At 43.3% G+C, this 22918-nt stretch overlaps 1 protein-coding gene and 1 pseudogene across 2 annotated transcripts; one reads left to right on the top strand and one right to left on the bottom strand.

The window, feature by feature from the left end:
- Nucleotides 1-6859: 6859 nt before the first annotated feature.
- On the bottom strand, nucleotides 6860-16754 carry LOC147620090 (pentatricopeptide repeat-containing protein At3g57430, chloroplastic-like). 2 transcript variants are annotated; one of them, XM_086772262.1, is made up of 3 exons: nucleotides 16629-16754; nucleotides 16483-16541; nucleotides 6860-9474 (listed from the first exon to the last, which is right to left on the bottom strand). In XM_086772262.1, the coding sequence occupies exon 3, from the start codon at nucleotides 9261-9263 to the stop codon at nucleotides 7140-7142; it is 2124 nt and encodes a 707-aa protein (XP_086628388.1). In that variant the 5' UTR covers nucleotides 9264-9474; nucleotides 16483-16541; nucleotides 16629-16754; the 3' UTR covers nucleotides 6860-7139. The 2 variants fall into 2 exon arrangements, with proteins under 2 accessions (XP_086628388.1, XP_086628389.1); XM_086772263.1 differs by lacking the exon at nucleotides 16483-16541.
- Nucleotides 16755-21620: 4866 nt separating this feature from the next.
- Nucleotides 21621-22324, top strand: LOC147620089 (cytochrome P450 98A2-like; annotated as a pseudogene).
- The last annotated feature ends 594 nt before the right edge of the window (nucleotides 22325-22918 follow it).

The raw sequence follows: 22918 nt of genomic DNA, 5'->3' as shown, positions 1-22918 counted from the left end.
GTCAAAGGAGAAGCTTATAGGGTAGAAGCGAGTTTCGACGAGGATAAATGGAAAATATTAGTTTAAACTGCTTACCTATGAATCTCTCAAAAAATAGTTGATTGCTTACTTGTGCTTTTCGTTGCTTTTTAAAGTAGGATGACCTACTTTTGCTATTTTTAACAGCCAAAAAATAACTTCTTTTATTTAAAAAATAACCAAGAAATAAAAATAGCCCTGCACATCCGTGCTAAACGGCCAGACCTAGCCGATTTTTGATCGTTGAATATCCACCTAGCATGGCGTGTGAACAGCCCGAAGAAGGAAGCTAGTGTACTTCGTTGTGGTGTCCTTAGAAGAGTGGATAAGAGTGGTGAGGACCTGTGCAGGGGCTATAGAGGTAGGCTTCCTGGTCTGCTCTCTAGTGAGTATATCCTATGACTCAAGAAATATCTTGATCTTGAACCTCCAAGCTTGATAATTTTTCTTTTCAAGCTTTTCAATAGTGTTAGTTTGTACTTCTGCCATGATGACGATGATAGAGTGTGGATGTAGAGGGATTTAGAAGTGAAAGGTTAGAGAAGAAGCTTAAAGGGTAGATAAGAGATTTAAAAGTGAAATGTCAAAGGAGAAGCTTATAGGGTAGAAGAGAGTTTCAACGAGGATAAATGGAAAATATTAGTTTAAACCGCTTACTTATGAATCTCTCAAAAAATAGTTGATTGCTTACTTTTGCTTTTTAAAGTAGGATGACCTACTTTTGCTTTTTTTAACAGCCAAAAAATAACTTCTTTTATTTAAAAATAACCAAGAAATAAAAATAGCCCTGCACATCCGTGCTAAATGGCCAAACCTAGCCGATTTTTGATCGTTGAATATCCACCTAGCATGGCGTGTGAACAGCCTGAAGAAGGAAGCTGGTGTACTTAGTTGTGGTGTCCTTAGAAGAGTGGATAAGAGTGGTGAGGACCTGTGCAGGGGCTATAGAGGCAGGCTTCCTGATCTCATCAGCGTCTGCTCTCTAGTGAGTATATCCTATGACTCAAGAAATATCTTGATCTTGAACCTCCAAGCTTGATAATTTTTCTTTTCAAGCTTTTCAATAGTGTTAGTTTGTACTTCTGCCATGATGACGACGATGATAGAGTGTGGATGTAGAGGGATTTAGAAGTGAAAGGTTAGAGAAGAAGCTTAAAGGGTAGATAAGAGATTTAAAAGTGAAATGTCAAAGGAGAAGCTTATAGGGTAGAAGAGAGTTTCGACAAGGATAAATGGAAAATATTAGTTAAAAGTGCTTACCTATGAATCTCTCAAAAAATAGTTTAAACTGCTTACCTATGAATCTCTCAAAAAATAGTTGATTGCTTACTTGTGCTTTTCGTTGCTTTTTAAAGTAGGATGACCTACTTTTGCTTTTTTTTTAACAACCAAAAAATAACTTCTTTTATTTAAAAAATAACCAAGAAATAAAAATAGCCCTACACATCCGTGCTAAACAGCCAGACCTAGCCATTTTTTATCGTTGAATATCCACCTAGCATGGCGTGTGAAAATAGCCCGAAGAAGGAAGCTGGTGTACTTAGTTGTGGTGTCCTTAGAAGAGTGGATAAGAGTGGTGAGGACCTATGCAGGGGCTATAGAGGCAGGCTTCCTGGTCTCATCAGCGTCTGCTCTCTAGTGAGTATATCCTATGACTCAAGAAATATCTTGATCTTGAACCTCCAAGCTTGATAATTTTTCTTTTCAAGCTTTTCAATAGTGTTATTTTGTACTTCTGCCATGATGACGATGATAGAGTGTGGATGTAGAGGGATTTAGAAGTGAAAGGTTAGAGAAGAAGCTTAAAGGGTAGATAAGAGATTTAAAAGTGAAATGTCAAAGGAGAAGCTTATAGGGTAGAAGAGAGTTTCGAGACGAGGATAAATGGAAAATATTAGTTTAAACTGCTTACCTATGAATCTCTCAAAAAATAGTTGATTGCTTACTTGTGCTTTTCGTTGCTTTTTAAAGTAGGATGACCTACTTTTGCTTTTTTTAACAGCCAAAAAATAACTTCTTTTATTTAAAAAATAACCAAGAAATAAAAATAGCCCTGCACATCCGTGCTAAACGGCCAGACCTAGCCGATTTTTGATCGTTGAATATCCACCTAGCATGGCGTGTGAACAGCCCGAAGAAGGAAGCTGGTGTACTTAGTTGTGGTGTCCTTAGAAGAGTGGATAAGAGTGGTGAGGACCTGTGCAGGGGCTATAGAGGCAAGCTTGCTGGTCTCATCAGCGTCTGCTCTCTAGTGAGTATGTCCTATGACTCAAGAAATATCTTGATCTTGAACCTCCAAGCTTGATAATTTTTCTTTTCAAGCTTTTCAATAGTGTTAGTTTGTACTTCTGCCATGATGACGATGATAGAGTGTGGAAGTAGAGGGATTTAGAAGTGAAAGGTTAGAGAAGAAGCTTAAAGGGTAGATAAGAGATTTAAAAGTGAAATGTCAAAGGAGAAGCTTATAGGGTAGAAGAGAGTTTCGACGAGGATAAATGGAAAATATTAGTTTAAACTGCTTACCTATGAATCTCTCAAAAAATAGTTGATTGCTTACTTTTGCTTTTTAATTATTTTTCACATCTTGCACCTCATGGCACGAATGAACACATACACATGTAACCTCATCAACACCAACCCTCCAAGTACATCTTTGGATTGGGGGACCATAGCGAGTGCAAGCTTATGGTACAAGCCTTACCATCGATCTACCAAGATAAGTCTATCTAAGAAGATAATTGCTTCAGGCTGTTGTTGTCAACAATGGGAAGAATGTGAAGCTATAATCCAAGCTCAAGAAAGCATAAAAATAAATCCATAGGCTTCAGAATGAGCTTATTGCTACCAAGGCCATCCAAGAGAAGCTATCTAAAATTCACAAGAAGGACATGGATGCCTTTTGACTATAATACCCAAGCACGAGAAACATCCACGATTACAGTAGCCCAAGCACATGACGCCCAAAGGGACTAACTTCTAGATGAGGTCATGCAAGCTATCATTAAAGAAGCCCCAGCCCTCCTTGTGGCTACTAACCAGTTTTTTGTAAAGAAGTGTGAAGATGCCCTTGTGCAGTAATCGAAATCCTCACCAGTCTCCACAAAGAGTATAACCAAACCATGACCAAATGGGCAGCTTGAGAAGTGGCCTACCAAGAACTCCTCCACCATAAAGAAGCCCTAATTATGCAACCACACACAAAAATCCATAAGCTAGAAACCATTTCCTCAGATGATACCCCTTTGGAAGGGCACGACGACTAAAAGAAGTTGGACATGAGTCTCGCATAGGCTATGCATCTCTCATAGGCCAGTGACCTCGATACCTTGCCAACCCATGAGTTGGCCCCATGGATACCCTTACCCTCATCAACTATACCCTGGCCCTTTACTTGCTTTAATTTAATACCTTTTTATCAAATCCTCTCTTAACCCCCACCTTCCACACCATTTTAGCTTGCATCAGCACCGCACCATACGACGTCTACCAACCCCCACCTTCCACACTATTTTAGCCCGCATCAACACCATGCAGAGACCCATGCCACCATTTTGACCAAGCCATCTCCTTCTTGGACACCACACTTTTTGACTCTACTGAGTCACAAGAGGTTATGTCTAACCTTGCCATGTGGTCCACTTGTTCATTAATTCTACACTCTTTATCGAGGAAGATATAACCTTCCTCAAACTCACATCACCACCCGGCCTATCAATGAAGATTGCTTCACTTGGCCATGCTAGCCATGAAGATCCACATTCTCACTAAGGAGAGAAGTCCACCTACCTCTAGCTTCTTCCCTTGCCTTAGGCTATACTTACCTCAAGAAAGACCTTGCCAGCGACGATGCCACCATTCACCATTTATGCGGCTTACGTGCAAGATATCTTATCAATGAGGCACAAGAGGCTTATGCCTTTTTCCAAAGCCACAAGCCTTCAGATGAAGAGGATGACTTTGAATACTCCTCAAAAGGAAACAGGGCAGGAATGAGCCTTCTAGAAGAAGCTCCACAAGTCAATAAGGCACTGATGAGGCACACTCTTTTGGTAGTTTAGGTGACAAAGAAAATACCCAAGAGCCACATCTAGCCCAGCTATGAGAGATCCCGAATCTACCCCACCAACCACTCCACCAAGTCCAACTCTACACCCCACCCATAACCCTCCCGTCAATCCATCTACATCATCCTCCAGGGGATTACCTACTTTGTCCACAGTTCAATCCCCCTGAAGCCTAGAGCTTCTCTCACAATGTAAACACCTCATCAACCACATCCATGGGCACCTCATCATTAAATCAATCCATGAGGGGGAAGATCTCAATTCGGCACCACCATCAACTACTCAAGAAGAAGCTAGTGAAGACGATAGGAAGGACCCAAGGGTGTCCTTACCTGTCCCCATGAACAGCAACTTATATACCCGCCCAAGGGTATGCTAGTGAAGATGATGGGAAGGACCCAAGGTGTCCTTGCCTATCCATGAACAACAACTCACATACCCACCCAATGTGTAGACCACAGTGTGGGATCTCACATTCCAAGGAAACTTACAACCTTGATACACCCTTCGACATGGCTGAAATTTGTCTAGTGAATCAACACATGGACCATGTGTTTCATAAATATGTGACACACCAGAGGAGGCTAGCACGTAGTTGATCCCAGGGACTACCCAACAATAGGTCACATAGGAGTCCAACATGTGTGGCCTCAAGTGGTCTTGGCACAAGTTCTTGTGCATGGAAAGCAAAGTGCACATCTATAACTTACCATACATTAACGGACCCACACCACCCACAACCATGTAGATGTAGCTTCAAATGAAGAACTTTAATGAACTCTACTACACCAAGGTCCCCAACCAAGCTATAATAGCCATATGAAGGTTCTTTCAACTCATCATCCTCATCCTTGAGGAGGTGCCCAAGAACCAATGGAGCAAAGAGCATATGGTCTTGTTTTTCCTTAATGAATATCCCAACTTTCACCACCAAATAGATCTTCACAACATCGTTAAACACTTCCATGGTGGCTAGAGGGTGGTCACTTTCATACTAGATATTGGGTTCTAGAAACCTGTTGATATCATGTAATATTTCAATCGTTGGCTTTCCCGCACGCCCTTCATCACATCTTTCTATGAGACCGATGGTATCTTTGGAACCAATCTAAGTTGGTAAGTCTCACCTCCATGCTGGGTCCCGCTTATTACTTTTTAATTGTTTATGGTCCCAAAGTCGGTACAAAACCATCATCCAGAGATGCCGCAATAAACACATGTTGCATGGAAACACCTTTAGCCTCATGTGTGTACGACACCTATAATTTACACATAGGCTTTGCATTTAGTAGACACATCTAGCATGAATAAACACTAATAGCTTAAGAACCTACATTAAGCCTCATCGTGCAGAGCTGTATATGTACATTTCTAGATAGGGGGCCATGGGCAGCTGGCCCCCCATGGTATGACCATCACTTGGATTCTCCTCAAATTAGCAAGAACTTCTTCTTCGACCACACCCACCATTGTTGCTCTAAATAGTCTATACCCCCAATTTTTAATAATGCAAAATCCCTTGTGCAAGAGGCCACCCAACTCCATTGTAGTTATGGGCAAAGACCACATTGCCCTGCATCAACATCCCATGAACTTGACTCCCAAAGAGAAAAGGGATATCGAGTAAATGTCGAGGAAAGAAGTAAGGTGAAAATCTCAATTCTACCGAGCCCTTGAATTTCCCATTGGTTGAGCATAACGTCACTAGGGATGTCTTCATTTTTATAGTTAACTTGCTTTGGGAAGATTGTGGATTCCAATATATGTGGTTGTTCCAAGCTATGAGTGTCATATGCCACAGTATTGGTTGAGTTCGGATCATGCACTCTTAGCACATCTACACACTACATAGAGATCACATCCCACGACTCGCCTCGGAGTCCTCTAGATAGTTGGTACAGGAGGGCCATAGCAATTGTTGGTATGCACACATCATTAGTTCGTTTGAGTCACATGGCTTTGGAATGGACCACCTCCTCGCCTTTGAGTGCATCTTGGACTCCCCCTTCTCTCGCCATGAGATCAACCACATCATCCGTCTACATCTGACTAGACTTCATAAACAAGACATGGATGTCACCGACTGAGATTTCCTCAAAGCTTCAATCCTACACACAACATTTCTTGAGGGTCATTGGGGATGATCCCATTGAGAGGCCAAGTTATCTCCATGTCTAAAGGCATGAGGATTGCATAGGCTATGAGTATTCGAGAGGTCGAGTCTTAGGAGCATTACATACTTAGATGCCTAGTTTACTATTTAGGGAGGGATTCGGGTCCTTATCATGGGTGATGCATTACAGAGATTAGAGATGCTTGGGACTACGTCTACTGGAGTTGAGACACCACAAAGACAAGACTATTGAGGCAACAACCCACCAGAGAACCCCAGCACTCAACATGTATGAGATTCCTTGAGACACGTGGAGAGGTGGACATCCCCATGGTGTGAGCACCCTCCAAACCCATGATATAGGCTAGCGTCACACACCTGAGGAGTCCTCTCCAAGAGACCTCCAAAGAGCCAAATGCCCCCCACTCCCGATCTATGGGATATAGATTCCCTAGCCAATGCAAATCCTCTATTGATGACTAGTCCAATCTATCTATCACAAATCTTTACAATTTGATGATAGTCCATGGTTACATGGAGCTTTGTGGTTTACGGCAGATGTGTCATAGGAATTTAGAAATGTGTGTAAGTGTGCATGTGTGAAAGTAGGCACACGACATACACAATGGTAGTGACAATAAAAAGTCTCCATGACAAGGTGATGAATTGTGCAAAGTCTTGTGTTTTTCATTGTCTCAAAAAGCATGAGATGCCTCGTTATTTATGAGGGAGTAGGCGGTAATTTGATTGGAAGCCTCCTTCAAGATAGGAGGCAGCTTGGCCAAAAGATTGTCTCCTGACTAGCTCCGTTTTTGTTGTTAAGGATAAGAAGAAATCATGAGCATGCATGCGCCCCTTCACCTCAGCAATAGGATTACCTTTCTTATTCAACTCCTCAAAAAATGCCAGCCCTTTCGCTTACACAATTGGATATCTCAAGTGACTTAAGTTAAGTGCGACATCTTCAAATCCTCAGTCACTAAACAGTCTATGAGCTTCAGAGTGTCATCCTTCACGCCAGAAGCAGCATAGATGTTAGACAATGTAATATAGGTTACCTCATCACTTGTATCCAGCTCAACACTAGATTTTGCAGCGAATTGTCCTCTTACTACATCAGCTGAGCTTCTGCAAGCGCCAAGTAATGTCGTCCATGAGAGAGTACTAGGTTGGACGGGCATCCTGTTAATCAAACACTCTGCTGCATCCAATTGTCCTGCTCTACCCAACATGTCAACTATGCAGTCAAAATGATCCACCGTAGGTAAAATGTTGTGGTCTCGAATCATGGAAATCCAGAAACAAACACACTCATTCACAAGCCCCGCATGGCTACACACACACAGAATATTCGACAAAGTCGTCTCATTTGGAACCATTCCCTGCCATTGCATTGCAAAGAAGAGTTTAAGGACCTCCTTCCCATTACCATGTTGGGCATGTAATGCAATCATAGAGTTCCACGAGACCAAGCTTCTCTGCTGCATCTTGTCAAACATCTTTTGTGCATCATCCACACATCCACATTTCCCGTACATGTTCAGGATGGCATTTGCCATAACGACATCCAACTCAAATCCATTTTGTAGAACATGGGAATGCATGCCTTTGCCTCTGGCCAACAATGCCTCGAATGCACAGGCAGATAGAACTGCCAATGCCGTCAACTCGTCCAGCATTACCTTTTCCTGTTGCATTTGATCAAAAAGTTGAAGTGCCTCCTTGCCATGGCCATGGTGGACAAAGCCTGTCATCATTACATTCCAAGAAATAATATTGCGCTCCGGTAACAGGTCAAATGCCCTTTTCCCATCTTCTAAGCTGCGACATTTGTTGTACATGTTAACAATCGCAGTCCCCACTACAACATCTGAGTCAAATGCGTACTTTGTCATCAAGGTGTGCATTATCCGGCCTTCATCTAGGGACCCCTCACTGGCACAAGCATCAAGAACACTGACAAAAGTGACCTTGTTTGTTGCCACTACTTCCTGCTTCATCTGGTGGAAAAGTTGCAATGCCTCCTTGCCATGCTCATGTTGGGCATACACTGCAATCATAGCATTCCATGTCACCACATTACGTACAGGCATTTGGTCAAAAAGTTGCCGTGCCTGTTTTAGGCTACTGCACTTGCCGTACATGTTGGCAAGAGCAGTAGCTACAACAACGTTCCTCTCTAACTCCTCACATTGTAAGGAAGCATGGATCCGCTTGCCATAAATAAGTGCTGTAGGCTTCGCAAAAGCACAAAGTACATTGACAAAAGTGACCTTGTCGGGAAGAAAAGCTTCCTGATGGAGTTGTTCAAATGTGTGAAAAGCCTCCTTATCTTGCCCTTGCTGTGCGTAGGCTGCAATCAAGGCATTCCAAGATACCAGATCTCGTTCTGGCATGCTCTCAAAAGTGCTCCATGCAAGCTCTATGTCATCACACTTTCCATACATGTTCACAAGTGCAGTTGCCACAATGAAATTCAAGTTAAGTCCCATACAGAGGATGCGAGTGTGTAGCCGTTTTCCTTGTATCAATGCTGCCTGGCTGCTAGCATATCCAGACAGAATGTAGACAAAGGTGACCTTGTCAGGAATGATATTCTCCACTTGCATTTGCTCAAAAAGAAGCAGAACCACCTCATAATGCCCAAGTCCATCATAAGCTCCAATCAAAAAGTTCCATGTGAAAACATTCCAATCCTGCATTCTATCAAAGCAGAAATGTGCACTCTCAAGATCCGTGCATCTTGCATACATCTGTACAAGCAAGTTGCCCAAGTATGTGTTTTCCTGGTGTCCATGTTTCACAATGTAGTGATGTACTTGTCTGCCATCAGAAAGAGCCCTTGTGATTCCAAAAGAGCGCAAGAGAGAGGCATAGGTGGTTGGAGGTGTGTTTCTATCAGTCCTGTCTAGGCAACTCAGTGCACCTTCCACAAAGAGGTCATCAGATGGGTGATAAGTTATGATTTCTACACAAGAATGTTGCCTTCTCTTGGAAAATCCTCCGTTCTTCAATACTGAGATCAAAGCTGTTGTGCGGCTAGCCTTGCACAAAGTACAGCTCCACATAAAAGCTGAACTTAACCTTACCCTTGCCAATGGTGGTCGAATGTTCAAAAAAGTAAAATAAGCCCAAATCCTCAATGGACAAGGATGCTGCTCCTGTCATAGTTTGTTGAGGACATACAATCACACCCTAAAGCTACAGCTATAGCTAGTGGTGGTACTCGTTTACCCTTGCGGCCCAGCATGAACATAGCTTTTGTAAGTTCACGTTCATCTGTAACAAAAACACAACACACAATTTTTGTTATCATACAGATACCAAAGAGCACAAACATAAAACAAGGATACATTAGTGGTTAGTACTAGGTTAGCCTTGTTGTGTAGCGTAACATGAACCAAACTTCTCAACTGGCCAGAGTTACATCCTTGGCTAAGGGCTATGGTTAATACTCATATGGTCCATGCAAAGTGCACATGGGTTTGCAGGAGTTTTAGTTTATAATCTCATAAAAGATAGCTTATAAACAGCGCCTGGGTCTATCAATGGGTGTGCACATAATTGAGTGTGGAGCACAATGCGTGGGTCTTAATGTAGTGTAGCCCATGACGCATGTGTATGACTGTAGAACCCCTGGCAGTTACCAGGTGTTGTAAGGGATGCAACCAGTGGTCAGCCACTGCAAGGTGGCGAATGGTCTTTAGGTGCGTTCACCCATCCTAGCTCTCATTCACTGGGCTGGTCAAGAGCAGTCCGGCATGTATTATGATTGGGCTCGTGAGCCCATTAACTGTTAACTGCTTTCCTTGTGTTTTCTCTGTGTATGTGTGCATGTGTCATAGTAACAAGAAACGGCCATTTCCTAGCCAAAAATATGGAAATGCTGTTTCTCTCAAGTTGCCATTTCTGTTTTCTATTCTCCTCTCAAGATTTTTGTTACGAAGCCTACAAATACACACTAGCAAAGTGTACATGCTGGTAAAGATGCAACTCATTTGTGGCATACAATGACACATCACCACTTTGGTAATGAGTGTTGACACTGGTAGCAGCAAGCAAGGTTCGTGGCTAACGGTAGACCTAGTAATGTGTAGCATGGGGGTACCATCATGGACACAAGAGGCAAGTGAGTATGGTGTGCGGCCGGTTAGATGCCCAAGATAACTGTTATATATAATGGTTGGGTGGTTAAACAAAGTAGGCCTTGCAAAGGTAGAGCATGGGGGTACCATCACGGACACAAGAGGCGAGTGAGTATAGTGTGTGGTCATTTAGGTGCCCAAGGTAACTGATATATATAATGGTTGAGTGGTTAAACAAAGTAGTCCTTGCTATGGTTCTCGTCTACCTTGTGAGGGCTAGTTTTCCAAGGGTTTCAAGGTTTTGCATGAGGGCTCTCATCTTCTTACTGCTCACGTTTTTGCATGAGGGCTAGTTTTCCGAGGGTTTCAAGGTTTTGGCGTTGCATGTTGTTCCTAGGGTTTGGGTTCGCTTTATTGGGCCCTTACATTTAGAATTAGAGCTAAGCGTTTCTTGATAAGGAAATTTTCTTCACCATGTGCATCTTCTTTGACAAGCTTCCTTCAACGCCAACGTGAAAGACGACTCCTTGTGCACAAGAGTTTCAACCAGGTGGCCCCACGATGAGAACTCTGCTGTGTAGGCCCCCAATTGCACTAAACATGAGTTTCAAGCAAATGGATGCTTTTCTTTTTTCTTTTTCTTTTTTTCAAAAAAGAGACTTCTATTAAGTAATATAAAATCATACAAACAGAGATCTCAAACCAAAAGGTATGGAGATCTATCATCTTAACCAATCGGAGGCACTATGCTCCCATAAAAGCCCACTGGAGGAAAAGGTTCCACTCTCATAAATTTGTTGCGTTTTGTTTGCTTAGCTCTAGAAGATCCTTGCATAAGGGCCTAGGTACCAGAAGGTGTGATTCCTACCCTACAAGATCTTCCCGCAGTGGCGGGTTCGTCCCTCTGAAAGGTGGTGAACCTGTAAGAAGAGAATGTCAATGGGTCCACCAACTACTGCTCTGTGGAGCTCCTCTGTAAGGACTCCACGCCTCTGGAAGCATTGTAGGCCCCCAAACCCCTGGACGTTCCATGAGACAATCCGCATAGCTAAGACCCGTGGGGGAAGCGGAATCGCCCTCCGCTCAAGAAGTCTTGGGTGTGGATTTCAATGGAGAGTAGTCATTGTCGGTCCTGGGGCAAAGCCACACTATAGATGGGCACATATCCTGGCCTCCATGTTGACCCACTCTGTACGAGCCCTAGAGTATGCATACTCTTGACTCCATATGTCACTATGCAGGTATCTATAGGTGGGGGGAAGTGGTATTGCCACTGAAATATGAAGAAATACAAAAAGCAGCACCTCCAAGCTGGAGGACACCATCTCCCCTATCTGATCCTTGAGGCCAGAGCCACCCAACTCCATCCTAGCTACTAGAGACCAGAGGTGAGTAAGCACAAAAATGATACGCACGTCGTGCACATGATGCGAAAGCTCGATGGCCTACCCTTGTATAGCAGTGGACACTGACTCCGTGCAACCAAATCCTCCAAGTCCTCTGGCTGAATAGCCCGGACATATACAATACATGTATGAGCACCCTTGCGCACCACCCGTTCTATCTGAAGGATGGATATAACTGCAACAAGGCCTGTGTGAGACAGTAAGGACTCCCCAATCACATCTAAGGAGCGGTCGTAAGCATCCTAGAAAGTCAACCGCTTCTCCTTGTGGTAGATCACACCCGCATGGGGTCGTAAATACTGCTATTGTGGACAGACTAGCCTTCTCCTTGCCCTTACCATTCTACTTCCTCGTGTTCTTCGGACAGTCCCTTCCAAAATGCTAGGTGGAATCACAATAAAAGCACTGTGCAGCAATCATCTTGGCGCGATACTCTTCAAGGGTGAGGCGAGTCATCGAGGCTTCTCCACTTGCCTTGTCCTTATCCTCCTTGGCCTTAGACTAGCTACCCTTACCTTTGCCTCTCTGCTACCCCTATCGTTGAGTCCTTGACTTGGAACTCTCCCGCGTCTCAAGGGCTGTAGCAAGATGAACCGCATCTGAAAGATCACGGGGCCGATGTGCACGAACATCTATGTGCAAAGACGATTTCAAGCCATCCACAAATCGCTCAACCTACTCTGACCGCTGGACAATCCTTGGGAGCATGAACAAAAGCCTCCAAAAATGAGCGCAAGAGTTGGTTATTGATTCGCCATGTTTCTACATAAACGATCCCAGTGTTTCTTCAATTCATGCTGGTAATGTAAGGGAATGAATTGCTTCAAGTCCGCCTTGCAGCAGTCACCCCAGCAAGTCATGGAGTGGTGCCTAAGGTGGTCTTCCCACCACAGGAAAGCGGCACCCGTCAAAGCTATACACACCAAATGAAGCTGAAAAACAACTGAACCACTTGCTACTACCAACATGGCAGTCCAATTGGTGGCGACTTCTCCGTCCATCTTCCTGTTGAACTTGGGAGGTTTCAATAATTGAGCTCGTTCCTCATGAGGCATGGAGGAAGAACTCAGCAAACCGGTAGTCCCCTGACATCGAGCCGATGCAAGCGAGCGGGAACTGTTTGGAGAATTCTGTGGAGAGGGACTCTACGAATGAGACCGTCAGTGACGCGAACGGTGTCTCTCCTACTGACTACACGGAGGTGTAGAATGATGATTGTTGGACTGGGAGTGAAGCTCATTCAGAGTACATCCTTGCCTACATCCAAACTAGTGAAAAATCCTCCTCCAAAAAGTTTTGCCACTCCGTCCTCGTATTCGTCCAACACTTGCTCCAAAGCACAGGCCCTTGTAGATTTGAGTTCCAGAATACTAGGTGATCGAGGTGCCGACTCAATCCTGTAGAGACGAGCAGATATAGCCCTCTGCATGTCCATGGATGCCTTCATGCTAAGAAGCAAATTAGTGAGTTGTGAATCCATGAAAAACATCAAGTGATCAAGGACGAGGTGAGAGATTTCAGCCCTACGCAATGAGGTAAGGGTTTAGTGGGGCCGAGAAGCACAATATACCCCAATTAACGCAAGAGGACAACCAGAGTTGCTTAGCTATCGCTAAGATTCTAGTATTTCTTGCGCGGACCAAGCATATAGAGATCCAGTACCACTTTGTGCAGGAGCGGATCTTGGAGATTATCCTTGAATATTGTCCTACCCAGGACAACGCTGTAGACTTATTCACCAAAGGATTCTCTCAGTTAGCTACTGGCGTTCATGGAAGCTCCTTGGGTCTTGGGCTGCCCCCGAGACCGGAGAGGGGGTGTTAGCATATATCATCTCCTGTTGGTGGCTATTTTGGTGTCTATGGGGGCCCTTTCCATGCTCAGGCACCCCCCATTTTCCCTTTTTTTTTCCTATTTTTATGGGCCTTTGATGTGGGTTGCCCACCCTATTTTATGGCATTTATGCCTATTTTTCAGGTCGTGTAGCATCTAGGAGGCAGTCAGCCAGCTCATAGGGGGTGTATATATACGTTGCCCTCTCCCTCACTTCTTATCATCGTTTCTTGATCATTTGGTGAGCACCTTCAGCCCTCTACCTACGAAGTCCACTCCTCGCCTATAGGCTAGTTGTATCCATCTTTTCTTGAGGATTAGTGCATTAGCATTTTGTTGCTTTCTCTCATCTCTCTCTTGGAGCTTCAGCATTCGTCTACATCTTTCCGCTGCCCTCACAATAAATAGGCGCTTCAGCCCCCCATCTTAATCATCAAAGTATTCTGCACCCTACCTCTTGAACAAGAGGTCCACACGCAATTGGAAGAGGAATGAAAAGCGTCTGCAGCCAGCGTTTGCATAAAGATAGGGGGCATCCTCTATAACTTAGGCTAAGATCAGCAGATCAATCACCTTTTGGGGGAATCATCTTACATTTATTGTACAAACAATATTTGTGAATGTTACTACAAATTAGAGTAAGTTGCTAATGTATGAAATGTGTTTGTGCAAGTCTTCCTTCCAATGTTATCTATCTCTGTTGACACATTCATAGCCCTAGTAGTACTACACTACCCAACTTGCCCAACTGCTTGAGACCTGTCCAAACATATCCAGATCTGTCCTTGATGAACTGCCAGGCCTAGCTTGGGCATCTTGCCTATGAGATGATTATCTTCATGTTTGGTGCCCAGTAGTTGTCTTGTTCTGTCATGTCACCGTGCACGTGACATCTCCTATGTCTTAATTTGTTAACAGGAGTCGCATTGCTTCCAATTGACCAGTCAGCAATGGTGAGAGCTCCTAGGAAAATACTCCTCATCAAACTGCTACATGAGAATTGAGGACAAAATTGCACCAACTACATTTACTTCTCATGTACCATCCTCTTCTTCTACAACATCTTCGGGCTCCATCCTTGTGTCAATGACAAAAATTTAAATTTTCTCATCCAAATAAGTACACCGGACTAAGCACAGCCTCAAGATTATCCTTTGCACCCAAGAACCTTCACGGTGCACAAATTTCTTGGAGACTATACCAACAGACCGCGTTTTTGCTTCAGTGTATCAGAGGAACTACTTGGAGAATGTTCCACAAGGTGATGGTGGTCTAGACATACAAGTGCCGCACAGTACTTGCGATACAAATTTGGTGCAGCTCTTCTAAGGAGTCTTGTTTATGCCTCCTTCCACTAGCGTGCGTTGCTGAGTTGGTGCAAGCAAGTATTGTGGTCCATTTGAGCCGATGCATTCATGGATGACGTTTTGAAAGCAGCCGTTTGTCCAGCTGGATGATTGGACAAATAGTGTTGGATCGGGCGAAAGTTGGTCATCCACATATCCCTTTGCAAGTTTTTGTGTTGATGGAGCGTGGATGGAATGTGAGTCTTCGCACTAGGCGCAAAGTGGTATCACAACGTTTAGGACCTTGGGTGCCTTGGATGACCTTTGCTTGGATCTTTTCCTTCTATAGACACACACTTTCTATGGACACCGTGCAGCTGGGGATAGTTGCAATGCAAGTGGGGGAAAACATGACACACCTCACCTTAGGGCAGCATGCATAGGCTTACAAGCAACAAATTAGCTAGCACACATACCACATGGCAGTTGGCCATTGGATGGAGCAGTCAGCCAGTAGGACAAGACAACAGCATATGTACAGGCCGACCAGCACATTAGGGTGATATATATACATACGTCGGGAATTCATCATTCTCATCCGCATTTTCTCAGCGTTAGAGCCTACAGAGCAACCCTTCGGCACAAGGGCTGGCCAAGGGAAAACTTCAGCAAGCATTGGGCTGTGACTTGTGGTCAACGTTCACAGTCACCTTTTTGTACTTGAAATTCAGTTGTAACACATTTTCCTATGCATAATACAATTGAGTACTTTTAGGGCTATTGTGTGTGCTGTGTGTTTGAATTCAGTTGCTCCCTCTACTCTCAAACCCTAGCACATAGGCACAAGAGCTCTACAAACATGCCCCTGGCCGTGGAAGTGGTGCTGGACGACCTCTGCTGGCCTTCATCACCTCAACTACCCTTACTTACACTTCAACATAATTACAGTGTCCAAGTCCAAATCATGGCAACACAGCCACAACTCCAATAGTCTCACCAGATGAGAAACAGCATGTCACCCCAAATCCTTGTTGTGTTTTGGAAACTCCATTAGAGCAGCTTCCAACTTTGCAAGGTCATTCTCTTTCTATGGTTGACCATGCATTGAAGCCTAGCCATAGGATCCTAGCTGGCGGCTGGCCAATTATCGGCATTGTAGTACGTAATGGGAATCCGAATGTCACAACCTCTAGGAATGTCCCATAGCACATGTCCTACGGCACGACAATTACATAGAGGATTGGCTTGTTGTTTGCTCAGAACAAGCCGCACACTAGTTTCATCACCTATGGGGTTGAAGAGGTGGCACCACCAGGATGCTAAGCTTGGGAGGCCAGCCATGCCTTGTGATTATTTAGCGCTAGAAGCCACACACTAGTTTATCCCCAGCCTTGGAGATGGGGTTGAGGAGGGGCACCACCAAGGTGCTACACCTAGATCTTCATTGAAATTAACATAGTGGAGGCCAACTATGCCCCAATTTTCATTTGTGGAAGAAAGCGCTGAAACACTTGCAAGAATGATGTTAGCTTTTTAGATGGCCCCCTAGACCTACATTCTCTTTGAGGCTCTTTAGATAGCTGCGGTGATGCGGATGGGCAACTCCACCACTTAACCCCTTCAATCAGAGTTCAAATCAAGCTCACAAGGTCATGCCAATGGTAAGACATCATGTACCTGTGACGTTAAAAAACCTTCCTCGCTTTCTTTCTAGCCTAAATCCACTTTTCCAACAGCTGATGATCAAAACATGAACAGTCAGGCAATTAACCTAAGTTTGCATCGATTCACAAGGCTGCAAACCATGAGTAAAGAGATTTCACCTGGTGCTATATGATGAGCTGCTAATCTTGTGGAGTTGTGCTGCTGCCAAACTAAGGCAGGCGCAGCATACAGCCATGTCGAGTTTCGACCCGCTATTGCACCTTTCTTACTGAACTGTAATGAGTTAGAAACGTAAGACTATAAAACTATGTCGCATCATTTAGGCTCTTTACACACCGCCTAAAGGCCGTGGCACTGGACCAATGGGGTGCGGCGCCATGCATTGGTGCCTTACACACCGCTAGGGTGTTCGTCGGTCACACTGTGGCCTTCACCTCCTGCCCCTGTTTTGCCAGAGCCTGGGTAGCCGAGCTTGGCTGCCCAAACATGGGCGCACCTACCTCCATCCAATCGCGTTGCAGTTGGTGGACCATGCGTCGATCTTTCCCGTCATTCTGCAACAATAAATCGAGGTTCTTGGTTCTGCGTTTTTTCCAGCACATTGCGTTCTTGGTTCTGCATTTTTTTTAGCCCTCCACAATCGATTTCAAGAGTGAAAATCATCCAAGTATGCTTTGCGTTTTTCTCACTTTCTTGCTCCTCAAACTCTATGCATGTTATTGCTTTTTTGATGTATGTTGTATACTCGTTTTTGTATACTCTGCATGTATATATATCTGCGTGTACTCTGCATATATATACACCGCCGGCCCTCTACGTGTATATACTACTCCAAAATCGATTTGCAGAGCGAAAAGCATCTTGGTATGCTCTGCGTATTTTTCACTTTCTTGATCCTCAATCTCTGCGTGTATGTATCTGCATGTTTTTTTATTTTGATGCATGTTGTGTACTCGTCACTTCATGTTGTGTGTACTCTGCACATAGTTATTGCATGTATATATACTTTGTTGTGATGCATATTTTGATGCATGTTGTGTATACTCTGCGTATATATATCTGCATGTATATATATCTGCATGTACTCTGCGTAGTCTCTGCATGCATATACTATGCGTATACTCTGCATGTACTATGCGTGTACTCTGCGCTTGTATACTCTGTTGCATGAATGCATGGCGTCTGGAACAGTGTGTAAGGCATGGCGTCTGGAATAGTGTGTAAGGCATGAATGCATGGCGCATGTTACAAATACATATTGATTTTAATGTAAAGGGTTGTATTTGCTTGTATATATCTGCATTTGAATCAAATTAAAATCATGGGTTACTACTAGGAGTTTAAATTACTTGACATTTGGTGTAGATCACCACCTTGGCCGCATCTTGTTTTGAATCCCAATGGAATGACAAGATGTCTGATTTTTTGGTTTTTTATCTTTATGGATGGTGGTAGGTAATAGCCTTTCCTTATTAAGCACTTCATAAGAATTCTTCATGTTATGTATAACCACGTATATTATGTATTTTCTGCATGTTATGTATTCCTCCCTTCGTGTAGATTGGACCAATGAATGCGGTATTCCGTAACTCTTTGTTCTGCATGTTTTGTATCATCTTTGTTCTGTATTATCTGTATAAGGCAGGGTTGCATGGCGGGCTATTTGATTGGCCCAGCGTCACGCGTTTGTGGGCAACCGACGGTGTGTAAAGTACCTGTATCATCTACATGTTTTGATTTGCATCTTCTTTGATTATTTTTAATCATCATTGAGTGCTTTGATTAGTATCTAATTGACCCCTTTATTATTTTAGTAATCCCCCAATGAATTCCCATAACTCGCAAGATAACGAGTACATGCCCTTATACTCCCAATATTCTCAGGCATCTTACTTTCCATGCCAGTCACTCCAACCAATAGTTTGACACTGCCCGCATCCTCATCCTCAACATTTGCATGTCCCCCACTTGTTCCAGCAGGGACTTTTCCTTTGTCCACTTTCGGTGGTTCACCGTCTGCGTTTACGCCATACAAACGGCCCAACCCAATCGGCTACCAGTCTGTGCATCAAAGTCCACAACCCTCACAAGCAGAGATAGAGATCTCATCTTTGCCTCCAGAAGGGATAAGTGATGTGGATGGGGTTTCTACCCTAGAAAAGGTTAAAAAGCTACCAGTAAAACGTAGAGTCCAACAATCAGATAATGCAGAGGTGCAGGAGGTTGAAGTTTCCAACAAAGCCCCCATGACCAAGAGAGGTAGGAAGGCCTCAACACCACAGGCCAATGTAGATGAACAAACACAGAAGAGGGAGGTTTGGAAGGATGCATGGGGTGTTCAGCTCATTCACATTCGAATGCACGATGAGTTTGGAAAAACTCCAAAGCAAGGGGTTGATCTATGGTCTAAAGTTGCCACTCAACTTGCAGGGATATTCCCAGAGTGTGACAAAGACTTTGAAAGTTGCAGAAAGAAATGGGGTAGTGTTTATGCAGACTACAAGAAGGACAAGGCCCATAATTTGATCTCTGGAAATGATCGTAAGGTAACATGTCAATGGTTTGATATCATTGATGAGTACATGCATAATCGGGCAAACATGGTTAGCTACACCCATGCTTCAGCTGTGGGTGGGAACACCGATGGCCCAATTGCAGAAGTAGATGAAGGAGAGGGTACACAATCCTCTATCAAAAAAGAAGTGCCAAAGAGCAATGTGCCCAATGTACAACCACGAAAAGATCAAAAGATTGAGGATTCCCTTGTCGACATGGCTAGCATGGCCAAAGTCATGGCAGATCAACACAAGGACCCTCTTGTGGATCGCAAGAGGCAACAGAAGCCCAAAAGTTGCAAATGCTAGGCCAACTTACTTCAGCCTGTGAGACTGGCCTTTTGGATATAGTGAAAAGTTTTAAAAAGGAGTGATTTCACTTTGTTCTCTCTCTGCAAATTATGGTGTTTTAACATGTTTACTGTAATTGAAATTTGCCATCATGTAATGAAACACTTCATTTTTTCAGCTAATTTCAAGTTTTAACATGTAAATACACTAATGTTATGTAATCATAGGAATTTAGCCATTCTTCCATGTATTGCAGGGGATGGAAGATGAGTTAATTCTCGTACTTTGTCTCATTGCAATCATCATTTCTTTGATTGCAATGATTAAGATGATGGATTCATATTATGATGAGGACAACTTATGCATGCAACATGTATCCATGCTGAGTCAATGCATGGCTCAAGTTTTGGCCTGCACAGCAGGCTCGGATTGCTAGAAGGAGACATGAGCGACGGTCATGTTGGGGATATCCTAGACCCCAAACTTTTATGGAGCATGGTTTGCTTGGAAGCTACTCAGACAGAATGTTCAAGAGTAGGCTCCGCCTAAGCAAGGAAACATTTCACTTCTTGACTGCATGGCTTGCTCCTCACTTGCAATGCTCTAACACTAATTATCGAAAGGCAATCAGTGTTGTGGAGAAGCGTGTATGTGTAGCTTTGCACCATCTAGCTACCGGATCAAACTTACAAGTAATAGCAGATTTGTATGGGGTTTCCACGTCTTCATGCCAAAAGATCATTATGGAGTTCTGTGATGCAATCTCCACATCAGGTCTTCATGACCTGTACATTAAATGACCTTCTTCTTATAGGATGCGTATCATGGGCTGAAGGATTTGAGGCAATACATGGTATTCCGTTTATCATTGGTACAGTGGATGGTAGCCATGTTTCAATTATTTCCCCTCATGTGCACCATGAGGACTAATTTAATCGGAAGGGGTTTCATTCTATAATTTTGTAGATGACCGTTACTTCTAACTACTTGGTTTGGGATTATGACATTGGTTGGGCAGGTTTTATGCATGATTGGAATGTATTCCAAAGAAGTGATCTAAGACAGATGTGTGAATCAAACAGCTTAGGTAATTATTGTTTACTTGGTGATTGTGCTTACCTTGCAAGGTTTTGGATGCCATTCAAAGGAAGTAAAGATGGATTATCCCCTGAGCGGTACTTTTTGGAACTACATTCAGTCAAGTTCACGGATGCTTGTGGAGAGGGCTTTTGGAATGCTGAAAGCCCGCTTTTGTATTTTATTGAAGAGATGTGACATGTTATTGCAGAATGTGCCGCAGATGGTTAGCACTTGTTTGGTCCTTCATAACATGTGCATTGTGTATGGAGATTCATTTGATGAGGGTTGGGTTCGAGAGACACAAGCGGAGGTGGATAAAGTAAACAATGATGCATTGGCTTTGGATCCAATCATTCATAATGGGCTGTAAGTGGGTCTTGTTGAGGTTACAACCTTGGTGCAGACCGAGACCTCAGCGGTTGTGCAGAGGGCATAATCATCCAAAACAACACCGCCTGATTCATCCCAAGTTGCGGGCATAGAAAGGAGAAACAATCTTGCTAGAGTAATGTTTAAAGAGAGAGAGAGAGAGAGAGAGAGAGAGAGAGAGAGGACAAATGTGAGAATTGTATTTGGTGATCATGACTCGGCTAATGAGAGTGACAATAGTGAGTAGGAGATGAAATAGTGCTTGGAGGTTATGACTTTGGACACAAAGTTGGTATTTTGTATATCACAAAGACATCATATTTTGTTATCTCAATAGTGCTTTTATGTTATGACTTTTGCAGATTTTTTTTAAAGGATGTTTATTTGGTTTTTAAATCTCATATGCCTACTGATTCTCATTTTTTTTGTAGATGGGAGGAGGGGAGGGGGTAAGATAAATCTAGTTCATCCCCTCCCCTCCTCTTGAAGAGAGCATGGTGTAGCCACAATAACTGTGGTGATGGGGTTCAAGTCCCCACTCTCTATTTGTATGGATGGAAATTGCTTTTGCAGGGTATTGATGAAGTTTGGGAGCAATTTGTAAGTTGCGCGGTGCCTGCATGTTACTATGTGGGTAAGTGATAATTGATTACCAATTCATTCTTGCGCTTGTATTTATAATCATTTATCATGCAAGGACTGTTATCGTATGTGTTGAGCACCAGATTGGGTTGAAGAAATAGATTTCTCAAAGCTACCATACCTAGAAAGGATAGTAACCAATCAATTTGCTTGATGTGGGTATACATTGAATAGGTTGGGGTTGTGTGTCTAGGTGCTAAAGCAAAGACCATCATGGTGAAGAGATATTTGTTTGCCGCGGCTTTCAACAACATCACACGTATTGCATTTGGTAAGAGATTTGTAGATGGTGAAGGCAATGTTGATCCACAAGGTATTGAGTTCAAGGAAATTATAGCACAGGGGATGAAGCTTGGTGCGTCTATCAAGATGCCTAAGTTTATACCGTGGATCAGGTGGATGTTCCCCCTACAAAAGGAGGAATTCTTGAAGCATGGCACGCGACGTGACAACCTGACAAAGTTGATCATGCAGGAACACACCATTGCTAGCGAGACAAGTGGTGAAGCTAAGCAGCACTTTGTTGATGCCCTCCTTACACTACAGAAGCAGCAGGATCTCATAGACACTCACATCATTCGCCTACTTTGGGGAAGTGGATTTAATGTGTTAGGAATGTGCAACCATTTTTCTACGTTGTTTTCCAGGACATGATTACTGTAGGGATGGATACAACAGCTATTTCTGTCGAATGGGCTATGGCCAACAAGCTGGTTCGCAACCCTCGTGTGCAGTAGAAAGCCCAGGAGGAGCTCGACCAAGTTATTGGCATATGGAAAATGTTGCCAAAGAAATAGATTTACCATACCTTCAATGTGTGCATGTATATGCAGGTTTTTATGAAAAACTCTGCCAAAGAAATAGATTTACCATACCTTCAATGTGTGCATGTATATGCAGATTTTTATGGATGGTAGAGATGTACGAGGTCATGTTGGGCGGTGTGTAAAGGGGGTGCCCATGCATGGGTAGTCAGTTTTTTAATAAACACAGGCATGGGCAGTTAGTGTGTAATGGGGTACGCCCATTCAAGAGTGCACAAGGCACTTTTTGGCTACCCACATGTTAGGCAGTATTGTTCCACCCCAAGGCGGTCTGTATCCAGCCTTAAATAAACTGGGTTTTGATTTTTTGGTCTATATTTCTAGAGAGTTAACTATTTTTTGGGTAATATACTGATTTCGTACAAAAAATAAAATAAACATTTTGTGGATTTGGCATCAGTTGAATACAAGGTTTGAAGGTTTTTGGCCTTTTACTTTTGAACCCGCTCAAAAAAAAAACTTTAATGATTTTGTTATGTTAATCTTTGCCTTGTTGCATCCCCTCACAAAGGTTACTTTGTGGCGCTTGTTTTACCCGTTTTGGGTAAATTGGCCATAAAATACTGGTAAATTTTCAAAATGCCCATAAAAAATACACTAGAATTACTAGTCAAAAAATACACGGATACTAGAACTACGAGTTCTTGTCAATTTTGACAACTAGGGTTGCTCATCTCAAAAGGAAAG

The sequence above is a fragment of the Cibotium barometz genome, chromosome 32 (genome assembly GCF_041138505.1).
Source record: "Cibotium barometz isolate CiBa-2024 chromosome 32, ASM4113850v1, whole genome shotgun sequence".
Lineage (NCBI taxonomy): Eukaryota > Viridiplantae > Streptophyta > Polypodiopsida > Cyatheales > Cibotiaceae > Cibotium > Cibotium barometz.
The sequence above is the reverse complement of the archived record's forward strand: the minus strand, read 5'-3'. Positions and strand labels throughout refer to the sequence as shown.